At 34.9% G+C, this 14189-nt stretch overlaps 1 protein-coding gene across 1 annotated transcript; it reads left to right on the top strand.

Annotated features, from left to right (window-relative positions):
- The first annotated feature begins 158 nt into the window (after positions 1-158).
- On the top strand, positions 159-14071 carry LOC126768510 (MAP kinase-interacting serine/threonine-protein kinase 1-like). Its single transcript, XM_050486671.1, has 7 exons — positions 159-524; positions 5764-5952; positions 6731-6972; positions 9434-9703; positions 9835-10056; positions 10741-10934; positions 12282-14071. Exons 1-7 carry the CDS (start codon positions 488-490, stop codon positions 12604-12606), a joined length of 1479 nt encoding a protein of 492 aa, XP_050342628.1. The 5' UTR covers positions 159-487; the 3' UTR covers positions 12607-14071.
- Positions 14072-14189: the final 118 nt, after the last annotated feature.

Below are 14189 nucleotides of genomic sequence, written 5' to 3'. Positions count from 1 at the left end.
CATCGCACATATAAGAAAAAATAAACGAAAAAAATGTAAACACGTCAGCGGAGTGAGCGAGAACGCATGCGCGGGCGAGAGGCCACAACATCAACGACGCACTAGTTAGCGGGGTGAAAGGTAGGGGGAGGTGATACGATGTGCGCCGCTCTGAGTTGAGCCGGCAACTCCTCAGTTGGATTTTAGAACATCGAACGGGCGGGCGTGTGTAGGATGGATCGCTAACGACACCAGTAGTTTTTTTCATTCCGCCTTCTAACAGTGTTTGTTTATTATCTTCAAGCACACTTTCCGTAAATCCTTCTCGACGGTGGTGCTTATAATTTCTTTAGTTTAAGCATTTTTAAGTTTTTATCTTGTCTTAAAGCGCCGTTCCGATTTCACGTCGAAAAGGCAGCCGCACAAGTTTGAAAGCGGCTTTTTGAGAGTAGTAACACCTACTCGTAATTTTGTTATCATTTAACAACACATCAGGCAACAAATAAAAATGGTGAAGAAGATATCAGAAGAAAGTGTAGACAGCGGTAAGTGATCAATTTCTTATATTTTTATTATGAGCCATATGTTTAACGTTTTCATTACTATTTTAAGAATGCTCTGCAACTTTAGTTGAACTTAAGTTGCAGGTGTCTTATAAATATAGTTAAGTTCAAATAAGATCGCAACGTCAATTTCATCATTATAATAAATTGCTTTCTTGCTATAGTATTTAGAGACGTAAACATAGATAAATAAATAGATAGGTAGGCTTTTAATTAAAAATTGCTAGTAGTTCAATATTTCTCTTATTAAAATTTTGAAGGTAGTCTAAAAAATTATGTTAAAAATTAAATTATATTCTTTTACTGTTGTTTCATTTACCGGAATTATGTCTTGAGGACTACAAATACCTAAATTTTGAGCATTAATATGTGTAATTGCATCATCGCTTGTGAGTAACGCTCACGAGTCATTTTTTTTTTGCATCATTCTGAAATTTAACTCTTTAATAAAAAGTAAACAACGATATGGACCATCTGCTTATTAATATGAAATAAATTTTCTTATCAGTATTTTCCATTATTTTTTGCAAATAAGAATCTGTTATGATTCTCGTAACGCTGACCATCCTAACATTGTATTCCTTTGAAAGTTTACGGACTTTGACGCATCATTGTATATGTGGTAATTGCTGTTCTATTTAGAACTTTTATTGGCATTTAAATATTCTAAATGCTTTCTTCGTGGCTTTCGTGGCTTACTTTTTGTGAAACCTTTAATGTTGTACATATTTAATTTTTTTTCCTATCATTGTATATTCAAAATTGATGAATTTCATACCTAATAAAATTAAATGTTTGAAATTTATAAGCTTAATTCATAATATTGGTACTCAATTCTATCAATCGAAATATGTATATTACATATACAAGTGATTAAAAATATAATAAATATATAAAAATAATAATCAAATGTCCTATATAGAGGACATTTACTTGTATTTGTATACGCAAGTGTAGAATTACAAATTCAAAATCGAGGTATATGTCGTAACTAATATCATTTTACCATATTATGATTTAAATATTTTTTTTAAATTATAAGTTGTTAAAAATATTTCAATATATTTTTTATAGCGTTTATTTACTTTTTCCCATGAATGCGTTGATAATTTAATGCAATTTCTTTATTATCCACACTTGTATTTCAACATGGCCGCTGAAGCGCGACGCCCCGCGGCGTTCATTGTCAAGGTCACCTAACATCAAACTGCGCAACGGGCTTGGGCACATACATATTATATTGTCTGTAGGTACACACTGTACCGATATGAACAAAAACAAAAATGATTCGTCACTGTTATATTTAGAAAACTTAAAAATCACTAGTAAACAATTAATGAATGAAGTAGGTAGATACACCGGCTAAATGTTATTTGAAAAGTTCGTTGACAAGTTTATATCTTGATCATATTTCGAATATGTTTTATGAACACAGCTATATTACATGCAGAATGCATAATATTGAATGAATCTTGAAGTAATTAATTCAAAGATATACAAATAGAAGCACAATATTGCAAAATGTAATTTACGACTTCTATTTTATGACCTTCGTTGATTAAACTTAGCAATTTGCTTTATCAAATCGGAGTAACCTTGACCGTGACGAATTTTATGGTAATTAAAGTGTAATAAAAATGTTTGCTTTCCTTTCTACACCTACTGCTTAAGAAGTAAATATGAAAACATTTAATACCATGCATGCAAGTAACTCAATGTTTTGGTTATGTTTATAGATAAGAAGAATTTTGATTAATGATCATTAATAAAAATATTATAGACCACAGGAAATGTACTTTTGATAAAGTTCTATACAAGAATATTGAAATATAATTGTGGGCATATATGCTTACATAATACATCGTTCGATATGGAACTAATACTGTGACCAGTGAAAGCGGTTAGTTAAATTGCACAAATAGCTTCGCCCTCATCGAGATTTCACTCTGATAACTATCTGGTTTAGTGACAGTGCCAGGTCGAGCTGGCAATTTATTCAACATTGCTCTGCATTTAGTTTAACCAAGTCGACTTTGATCTTTGAATATAGTTATTATAACTGCTTGCGGGTTTAATTTAGTGCAGAACAGTAACTCGTTCACCTCAGTAGCTACCAGATTTTTGTTCCAGAGAAATTATCTTGTCTAAGCATTTTATGGTAAGGGCAATAGAAAGTTGGTCGTTTGTTGCTAGCTCGAGGGTATATAAAAATATTGAATTCTTTATTCAAACTAAAGATCGTGGCCAAGATTAATATCAACGATGTATTAGAAAGCAGAAACTTTACCGAATAGGGCGCCTGCCTTTTTTGGAGAAACATAAAAAGTTTTATAAGATTATTCGTTGAATGATTTTATAAACTCACTAATTATGACTTCACAGAGTTTTCAATATTTAGATTTATACCATGACATTTACGATACTGTGATGAGAGTATATTATTCTTATTTGGAACTTGGTGTTACAAAGTACAGCAAGCAAATTTGCATTAGCCAAGTTTAAAAGGTTGGTGACTTTGATTGACTATTGTAGGTGTACTTATAATGTTAATATGTATTAATATCATTATATATTTGATATACTACATACATTTGATAGCATTCTCCATAAACCTCAGCGCTGGTCATCGGTATAATCAATTCTGTTTACGTTTCGTAAAAAAAGAGTAAACAGAAAAAATGAGTGGATTCATTATTACAATCATATTAATTTGTACCCACGTGAGCACTACGATTCTCTTCCTCTAACTACGGAAAGATGTAGGCGGATCTTTTTACGTATCTAGATTTCTCTACTACTTGATTACCGCTTTATGAATCACATTTCATTAATAAAAGGATAATTTAATTGGAGGTTTATTAAGTATACTGCCCGCGTGTTTGTAAACAACACATTGAACAGTATCTGTTCGGATGTATTTTATAAACAGGAAATTATTGCATTTAAAAAGGCGATTGTATGTGTGGGTGTGCCTCCCGATTGTTGTAGTCGCATTTTATTGCGCGTTTGCTACGTATCCTGTGTTTTGTTGACTGACTCTAAGCTTTATTATTTTGCAAACAATATTGTTCCCTATTCCATTACCTTAAAGGCTACAACTGATCCTTCAAATTTATAGGCATATCATGTAGCGTTCTATTCCGAGGTCATTGCGAGTAATTATTAACTATCAAGCTCCACTGAACTTTAACTATGATAAACATCAGACAATGTTAAGTTTTAGATTAAAAGTAATTGAAGTTATTTTTTATGGCAATTGTGAAGTTTAACCGATTAGATTTATCTTACTTTTAATGTCTTTTTTAAACCAACTTTTATATTACTATATAAAAAGAAGACGAAGAAGTTCGTACTTTTGTTATGCGGGCAACACGTAAATATTAGTAACACATCGCACACTCATCGAGACAGTATCAATAAGGAAGTCAGTCTGAATAATTATTATTTTACGGAACTCGTCGCACACACGATTTGAGTTCACAACAGCAAAACTTTAATTAAGTTAAAATATTATAATACAAAATTGTCAAGAAGGTCGACTGGTTATAAGATAAGTTTAAATGGTCGACAGAAAACTGATACGTCGTAAAATTTAACGATGAGTATCAAATGTGTATTCGATGAGTTTTATATTAAAATAACTGAATAAAAGGTTACTTCTCAGTTGCTGTAGGAAAGAATTCATAGACCTCGAGTTGAAATGATCGCGTAACGTGGGCGCAGTGCGCACAGTCGCACACGCAGCGATGGGTGCGGCCATGTAGGTCGTTGAACCGGCTTTGTTTGCCAACTCAGCTGCACTCACGTCTCCCGTCTGAATAATATTATCGATGACATAGCGTTCCCAATAGATACAAAGGGCCGATTACTACTAGTCATTAGCAAAATGTACGTTAACTGCTTTTTTGTACGAATGTATTCAAATACAAACTACATACTTGGTGAAAACGTAATAACAATGGCTTTGCAGAAAGCGCAGTGAGAGCTATCCACCTGGGTCACTATTGTTTTCGATATGTTTTAAATGATTTTAAAATAATATTTTAAAAAAGAAATTTAAAATTTTGATTAATTAAGATTTCTTTTAAGTCCTCGGAAGTTTGAGAAATGTTGAATATTTTTTTGTTACACAATCGTTGCTGTTATAGCGGATAATGTCCCTTTAGGTGTAAAATATATTGTGAACGGATGTGAAAGCTGTTTGGCTTCAACGTTTAGTTACACGTCGGAAGGCTACTGTTGGAGATAAGATAAGGACGGGTCACGTTCTACTAATATTATTTATGTTCACCAAGTGTAAACTACTCTTAAGAATTAAGATGAATCTTGGCCGTATGAATTAAATAAAGGCAGACATTTCGCAATCGATCCTCTGTGCTGAAGACGACCTCGTAACATTTTGAATTTATTGTTTTGACCTGAAAAGGGATTATAATCAAGTATCAGTAGATATTTTATCTGTTCCTATATCTTGCTGTCAATTTATTGACAGATAAGTTATTATTTCAATAACAAATTATAATAATATGTGAAGACATTAAATAAATTGTTCAGAAAAATATTTTTAAAAAGGTATGGGTTATATTTATTTCTCCAATTAAATATTTTAATTTTATACTGAACATCAGATAATCCACATTGGTGATTGAAGTATGTTAATAAAATGGCTGTTTTGTTTATATATTATAAGAAAATTTAGTATAGACGTAATCAGTCAATTACTAAAAATATTAGGAGTTACATTCGTAAATATTCTATATGAATACCTAAGGATTAGAATAATGATTTTCTAGAACAATATAATCATGATTTCTATCGATTACAAAAATAATATGTTAAATACTTACGTATCACTTTAAACTCGTATAATTTTTTCTAATCTACTACATTTATAATTTTTTTTTCGTAATTTTTCGTTGACCTGCGCGGCATACATTGCCTCGCAGAATCGTATTAGCAGTTTTCCCGAATTTCCTAAAAACCTTATTACTAATCTATTTACACCATTTTACTATATTTTTTGGGAAATAATGACAATATCAACCTCGCGCTTAAGTTAAGTTTTTCTTATATTTAAATCAGTAGTCCGGAAATCGCAAATGGTGTGGAGTATCAAACCAATTAAATGTCGGAGCAATTCTTGACGGAATATGGCATCCAGTACAGCTTGTACTTATATTATTAGCAAATTATTTAACGAGAAATTATAATTTGTCAACAGGCGTCGGCCGCGGCAGTAGTCAGTCAGGGAGTGAGCGAGAAACAGACGATATTCCACGCGGGCCGGAGGCGTCCGCGCCGGTGCCCATCCCCGACAGCGAGGACCTGCAGCGGCGCAAGGAAGAGGCGCGTAGGAAACGTCGCAGGAAGAAGCGCTCCGGCAGCTCGGTGGTCACATCATGTTTCCAAGGTAAGAGGTTCATCATTCGTATATCACCTGATAGTAGTAGATTTCATGTTTCATTAAAAACGGTACAGCTTGTACTTATATTATTAGCAAAACAAATCAAGTCTTTGGAAGTTCTACTTAGCTGGTTCTATTGCGATCTGATCTTATATTTAATTTGAATAAACAATTTTGTAAAATGAAGATAAAAACAGTAAGTAAAATTTAGTGTAATAAGTTTCCATGATACGATAATAAATATCTAAATGTAACATGTGCATGGCAAGTCAGTCTGCGCTTAAAAGGTTTCTATGACACGCGCATACTGAAATTGTACAAATAAAATCCCTTTACTTGATGCATGACGCACAGAGGAAGAACGTTACGTAAGAAACGTAAGAAGTCACATCGTTTATTAGATTTGTCTTACACTATCGTTAGGCTTGTATATCGAGCAATAAACGAATGCCATAATATAAATATTGTAGCAAACAAATATTGTAACATTCTAAATCACTTGCTAGCTATTTCTATCGTCATAAAATGACGATTTATTTGAATGGTCTACCGAAAAGAATCGATTGTTACGGGCATTTTCATTAATTATATTTGCAGTTAAATTTTTGTATATCTTCCATGAAAATTGACGAATCCTTATTAAACTACTAGTGGTATTATGCTTAATTTGATTGCATGTTATTTCAAAAGTTGTAACTTGTAATATGGCATTGCTATTTGGTTTACAAATATTATTACTTAACCGTTAACCTAAGTATTGATTAAAATTATCCATTTCTTTCAGACCTTTACAAGCTCACGGGCGAGGTTCTGGGCGAAGGGGCATATGCCTCGGTTCAGACGTGTGTCAACATATACACGGGACAGGAGTTTGCTGTAAAGATCATTGATAAAGTGCCGGGGCACGCCCGCGCCCGGGTCTTCCGCGAAGTGGAAACCTTCCACTATTGCCAAGGACACCCAAACATAATCCAGCTCATTGAATTCTTTGAGGACACGGACAAGTTTTATCTTGTCTTCGAGAAGGTAAGAGAGCTCGTTCTTATCGATATTTAGTTATCTTTTATCGCTCAAATTGTATGATTATATTATGAAGAAATTTTATGCTGGTATGAATTTAATAATAATTCGTGTTTTTATTATCAGGCGTAACGAATAGCTAACATTTAAACTCTATAATTATATTCGTTTAACTTATTATGAATGTAATAAAATTATCATAAGAAAAGTTCGTTATACGTTCTAGATAATTCTGTTGTTATTTTTTTTTTATTATGTCGGCTACGTATTATTTTACGGGGAATGAGTTTCGAATAAACATTAAATTATAAATTCAAGATTTATATAACTATTTCAAAGTTGTATTTCTTTGAAATTGCATTTGCATTTATAGATTTGTTCTTACGTCCAAACTATTCTAATACCGATTGATGATTTTTTTTTTAATGGCCAAGTTACAGAACGGTCGAAGGTCATAACAATTAACATGGTCTTAAAAGCTTAGTCTTATATTATAAACTCAGTCGTTTCGAGTCAGCCTACGTGTCTGACTACGAGGGCTTAGTAAATATAAATCTCGTTAAGGCGTCACATTGCTTTAGCTGTTGACTTAAAATATTACAAGTTTGTTTAATTATATACTTAGTTTAACATTTTTACAATGAATCATTGTAAGATGGTCACTTTTATTGCTTTAGTTGTTATTTTTTAAGCAATTATAATGGCGTCCATATTTTAGTAAGGCTTTACACTCGTCAATGAATCGCGGCTATCGAAAAATATGACCCTTTACCAATCACAGCGCTCCCTTCACACCCTTTGTAGCGGGACTATAAATCGACACCGCACCGAGGAAAGCTGCGAACTCTCGACACTATCTTGCGATTCACGATTTTCGCGCCGCGAATATTGAGAGTAAAAAGGGATTGTATGTTAACTCATTTTGCAGCAGTTTTGTCTTGAGCAGGATAATCTGAAAAAAGTAAAAAAGTTGCAAAAAAAAAAACGAATAAAATAACGTTGTGTATATCATTGTTTTACAGAATGTATAATTCTGTTTAAATGCGTTTTAAATATTTACACTGCATTTGTAATACGTCAAAGTTATAATTACCAGTACCTACCGTCGAACCAAACAAAAACAAATATTTTAATGTGTGCAAAATAACATACGGATTGTTATTTTAACTTACACATACATACTTATATGTAATACGTATTCGCTTATCACGAGTTCGCAGGTTCGTTAGATTAAAATATGAGCTTACACGTTTATTAATCGTAAGGTCATTCAAGCTCAAATCACAAGCTTGGTATCTAAAAAGTTATTCAACATTTCGTTTGCAATTATCCCCTGACAGTTATGTAAATTGTATTTTAAAAGTATTTTAGGCAAAGGCAGACTGTCTGTCGTCTTCTTGACGTCAAATATTGCTTGGAAATGGTTTTTGTTAATGGATTGGTTTCCCGCGACAATACTTTTTCGATTACATTCTTGCGACAAACACGGGTTGATTTCGTTCTTCTCTCTTCTGTGGTCTAATTATTTATAAAATACATAAAAAGGACATTATTTAACAAAATGCTTACAAAATTATATTATCTATGCTGTTAATTTCCTTATTAATTGTGCGGATATAAAAATTAATTTATTTAAATTAAAACTCTCGAGAAGTTCTCTTGTTTTATATTGCTTTTTATTTTTGTAAATAAAACTCATATGATATTTTTATAATTACGTTATTAGCGGAGTTAAAAAAAAGTTCCAAAGATGCTATGAGAAAATATATATTTATCGACATAAAATAATTAATCATTGGAGTGAATATTTATGGTCAATAAACTAATCTATCTAGTTAATAGTGATTCAATCAGGTTAAGGCGGGCAGGGAAGCCGGTTTGTACCAGCGCATGTTAAGCTGTTCACAAGGCCAGTTGCCACAAATGTTTTAACGTAATAGACCATACGCGAACTTGGCCAGTCATCGACAATTATACAGCATTTATATTTAGCTCGCTTCCATTTATTTATTCGTCTAGGTACTTTATTGCATCAATAAAAAATGTCATTACACAAAAGGACAGCTTAATGCTACTGCATTCTTTGTCGAGTGCGAGACATCCTTAAGACGCATCTACACTAAGGATAGTTATTTATTAGAAGCGCAAAATGAAAAGGTATTATAATAAATGAAATGTTAAATAGTAAAAAAAAAATGAAACACATACATACAAATTATATCTATAAGACGAAATAGCCTATGTATATTACACGGATACATTGTTATTCATAAGTATGAATCAACTGTCAGGAAAAACAATTGGTTTTGTTTGAAGCTAACGTGCGATACATTTATAATGATAGGGGTGGAGTAAATAAGTGGAAATTTAAAGAAGGAACTTCCTTCTTGTAATTTATAAAACGAATGGTTCTTCAAAAATCTCAGAGGAAAATGTAACGGCTAATGTAACACTTTATTTGTTACAGATCAACGGCGGTCAGCTTCTATCACGAATACAGGAGCATCATTACTTCTCAGAGCCGCAAGCGGCGGAGATTGTACGCGAGATTGCGAACGCATTACACTTCCTTCACGGCAAAGGCGTGGCTCACCGCGACCTGAAGCCCGAGAACATTCTATGCGTTAACCGCGACAGTCTCTGCCCGGTCAAAATTTGTGACTTTGATCTTGGGAGTGGGATCAGTTTTACTTCGAGTCTCGCGAGCCCACTGGCGACTCCTCAACTTATGACGCCAGTAAGTCGTTTCAAACTGTCATTTATTTAATAGGCGTTTTTATTATAAGCAACAAAAGATATATTTTCGTCTAAATTTAAAATTTAAAAAAATAAGTAGTAGCAAATATTAAATAGAATGTTATCAATTAGGTGGGCAGTGCGGAATTCATGGCGCCGGAAGTTGTATCTCTTTTCGCGGGTTCGGCTGCGACGCATTACGACAAGCGCTGCGACCTGTGGTCGCTGGGCGTAATCGCGTACATTCTGCTGTGCGGCTACCCGCCCTTCCGCGCCGACTGCGGCGCCGACTGCGGCTGGGAGCGCGGCGACAACTGCCGCGCTTGCCAGGACCTGCTCTTCACTTCCATTCAGGTTTGTACCCAATATATTCGTCAGTTAACAACCAATAGTACCTCTCGACAATTTATACACTAAAAATACAAGATGAAATCAGTTTAACTTGTAAAGATATTGTTAATACAATACGGATCTCTTTGTTTAACAACAATATTTTCATACCACGGGAAAATGTTTCGATGTTCATGTAATGACATTTCTAGAAAACAAAAGGATGACAATGTTAATGACACTGTAGTTTCTCATAACAAAACATCTGATGTTCTTTAAAGCAAACGAGGAGTATAAATATTTATATTATACGTTCATAAGTATCGCAACATCATCGGGCTACTCGTTTCGATTATTTTGTGACATTATGATAAGTAAGGTCATAGTACATCGCTGAATGAATTTAAGTAACATTATAAAAATATCTGTGGATCGGAAACTCTGCCAGGTTCTTCCGGGTCCGGTATCATTAGCATACTCGACAAAAGTGTAGGCATAAGATAAAAGGTGAACGGCAAGAACCGTCACCTGGCGCCGATAAAACAATATATAAAACAATAGATAAAAGTGAAATAGCATTTAGATAATATATTTTAGTTAATACAAAAGCATATTTTGATCGGTATAAGAGTTTATTATTCAATACGAATAAGAAAAGGTAAACGAGTATTGTCAGAGCATCAGGTGACCAAAGCGTTGTTCGAACAGGAGGGGCGATATTCATTCCCGGAGGAGGAGTGGTCGCACATATCGCGCGAGGCGAAGGACCTAATCGCGCAGCTGCTGGTGCGCGAGGCGTCGCACCGGCTGAGCGCGGAGCGGGTGCTACAGCACGCGTGGCTGCGGCGCGCCGACCCCGCCGCGCTCTACCCGCCGCTGCACACTCCGCATAACATCAAACGGTAAGGCGACACATCAGACTGTAGCACTGCCAACTTCTTAACCTACGTACGAAGCGCTTCGAATCCACATTTATTATTCGCATTCCAAACTGTGGAATACTTTGCACGAGTCTGTATTTCCTGATAGGTACACCGTTGGTATCTTCAAATCCAGAGTAAACAGGTTTGTTCTAGGCAAGCCTGCTATCTCCTAGACCGTGTCGATGCTTAACATTAGACAAGTCAACTATCAAACGCTGGCTTATAAGAGCTAAAAAAACTCCGAACTGCTTCTAAAACCCGACAAAAAACCCAGTAACCTTAGTGGCCGTGTGATGTGAAGCACAGACAGGCAGACATTAAAAAAATACAGTAGTTCTTTATTAGTCTATTATAAAATTTGGATACTAGCTATTGTTTTGTACATAGGTGATTGTGCTGATCTAGATAATACTGTAATCGATTTAAAGCATTAATAAGTATATACAGTATATCAGAATAACGATAAAAGATTAAAAAGTTTTTCTTTTATCTAAATTATTTTATCGGCGTATTTATTCCGTGCAGTATCGGTCGCAATAAATTAATTAGCGTTATAGGTAATTCACTTTTGTATTTTTATGATAATGTTAACTGATAAAACATCAGAATAAATGCGATCAATTATTTTATCGAAACATTTCAAAAGTAGGAATGATTGAGACTTTCATATTACATTTATGAAATGACTAAAAAAAAAACTCGCTAAGTTTCTTTCAACGGCATAAACTACTCAGCATAAAAATACCCCAAGTAGTTTCTTTTCCGAACCGATCATAGAATTTGACAATGATCTAATAAGTGATTCTATATTGTATAAAGGAATTTAAATTTGAAATGTGAATTATTTATATAATGTAATACTGTAATTGACGGCAAATAACAAAGGTCAAGTGACAAAGTAATTTAATTAGATATACTTGAACAAAAACAGATACAGATAATTAATATACATATTACGTTCCCAAGGCTAAATAAACAAGTCTCTATTACTACTTACTAAATGTTAGGTTTATTAATAGATTTTTATTATTTCTTCTACGACGCTTCGGTATTTATAATATATCTTCAACCAATAAATATAATCCTTATATATATAAGTTTGTTTGAAAATGATTGTTAAAGGAAGGTAAACTTTCAGAATAAGTCATAAAATATTTCGAAAGACCTCCTTTGAAATTTTGTGGCAATTATAAATGCTTCTAAAATCTAAGAAATCTGAGATTACAAAATTTAAGATTTTGTGGTCGGCGAATCGAAATTAGTTGAAATAAGTAAGTTTCGACGCGTACCGAAAAAATTATTAAAGGTCCATCTCGTTGCCCACAGCAATATGTCGGCCCGCAACCTGTCCAACTTCGCGGAGTCGGCGATGGCCGTGAACCGAGTGATCCAGCAGCACTTCTCCATGAACTACTCGTACATGGAGCGGCCGCCGACGGCGCTGCGCAGCAGCAAGTCGTGCCAGCCCAGCCCCGACGGCATCCTGGAGGACGAGCTGGAGCGCACGGGCGTGGCGCTGCAGGCCATGGCCGTGCGCGAGCGCCGCTGCGCCGACGACTACTGCCCGCCCTTCGGCCTGTCGCCACCCACCGACTCGCAGCTGCTGCGCCGGCGCCTGCAGCACTCCGACGAGCCTCTCCCCGTGCACTAGCCGCCCCGGACCTCCGAAACCGATTAGAACTTATCGATTGTAACATTTCAAACGAACACTCAGGAGTCGCGCTAGTGATCACGATTGCGAGGAAGAGAATTTGGACATTTTGCGATAGTGTGTTACCGGTGCCCTAGACACCCGCCGATTTGCGAGTCAACATTGTGCGGCTGTGCTTGCTACGGCCTCTGCTGTGTCGGACCTGGCGATCCTTCGTCATAATTTTTCGCGTGTGACAGTGTATCCCGATCGAGTGTGCTTCGTTCCGAGCGATCACTCGCACGCTTACCCAGTTGTATAGTTAGTGATAGGGGCTGCGGACACGGCTGGCCCGTCACATTCCACCGAGCGCCACAGTACAATGACTGGAGCTACCTCGTCGCGTGTGTTGCGAGGTCGAGTGTTGTTTACGGTTGCAGCGAAAAATGGTCAACATCGGCTAGAGACTGTGCCAATGGATACTAATACCTCCAGTAATAGATCCGATCGCAATAACACTGTGAACGGTACTTAGAGCTGTAACAGTTTTATTTGAGCCTTTTAAAGATATATTTTTATGAATAAATAAAAACGACTGAATAGTTTTTATCGATATGTAGAGTATTTGTGAGTTTATGTTGAGGCGGTCACGCCGAGACCGAGACCGGTCGATAAAACCGTATTATATTGAGATAGTTGTGCTGAACTACATACTTTATTAAATATTACAGATTAAATATTATTTTGGATTTATAAAATCCGATGTTTTAAATTTTAGCTTATATTGTGTGATTGCCTTTTGTTCGTGACCTATCCTTTGCAATTAAAATTTGTTACTTTCGATAGAGTTTTCGGATACTAGTCTGTTTATGTGATTGCTTTTGCATTTTTTTTGCATCAACTGGAAAACCACATCTCATTAATTAAGAATGAATCAAGCTAAGATTTATATGAAAGTTAAGGACAATATGTGACATTTTCGCTGAGAGGTTCAATTGTAAGTATGTAAACGCGCATAATTACAAACTAATAAGAATTAAATTCGCTTTGTTATTTTCTGTCTAAAGGGCACTCGTGAACTGATTGTATGAAATGTCATATATTTTTGACCTGAACTGTGTTGGTTAAGAGTTGCATGGGGTTCCATGGGACTGCCATAAAATTGTGATCAGTTTGAATACTTTTATATTGCTGAAGAATGAAGTGTTATAATAATGTTAAGTGTAGACTTGCTAGACTGTAACCTTGCGTACACATTGATTGGAAAAGGTACACGTAGCGCCACCCGTAATTGTTCTGTTTTATTTTTGATTTTACAAAATTTATATTATTTTTCCATATTAATTACAAAGTCTAACTTATTCTTTATATACCTGGTGGCTTTATCCAATCAATTCTAAACTTACGCAGTACTTTGTTAAAATTTTGTTTTCAACTTAATTATTGATTTGAACTGTCATTTGAAATACAGATGTTTGAATTTTCAGTTTGATTTTTATTTTTAAACCCGTTTAGTCACATAGTTGTAGTAAATCGTATAAAATAAAAGGTACGACATGATGATAATGTCCTCCTGACCGATTTTAACGGCGACCAATCTCAAG

Source organism: Nymphalis io, chromosome 5, assembly GCF_905147045.1.
Source record: "Nymphalis io chromosome 5, ilAglIoxx1.1, whole genome shotgun sequence".
Taxonomy (NCBI): Eukaryota; Metazoa; Arthropoda; class Insecta; order Lepidoptera; family Nymphalidae; genus Nymphalis; species Nymphalis io.
Note: the sequence above shows the minus strand (reverse complement) of the source record. Positions and strands in the feature narration are given on the sequence as shown.

Coding starts and splice junctions, on each gene's coding strand:
- LOC126768510 (XM_050486671.1), top strand. CDS start 488: ATGGTGAAGAAGATATCAGAAGAAAGTGTAGACAGCG. Junction 6,973..9,433: donor TTTATCTTGTCTTCGAGAAG/GTAAGAGAGCTC, acceptor TATTTGTTACAG/ATCAACGGCGGTCAGCTTCT. Junction 9,704..9,834: donor CTCCTCAACTTATGACGCCA/GTAAGTCGTTTC, acceptor GTTATCAATTAG/GTGGGCAGTGCGGAATTCAT.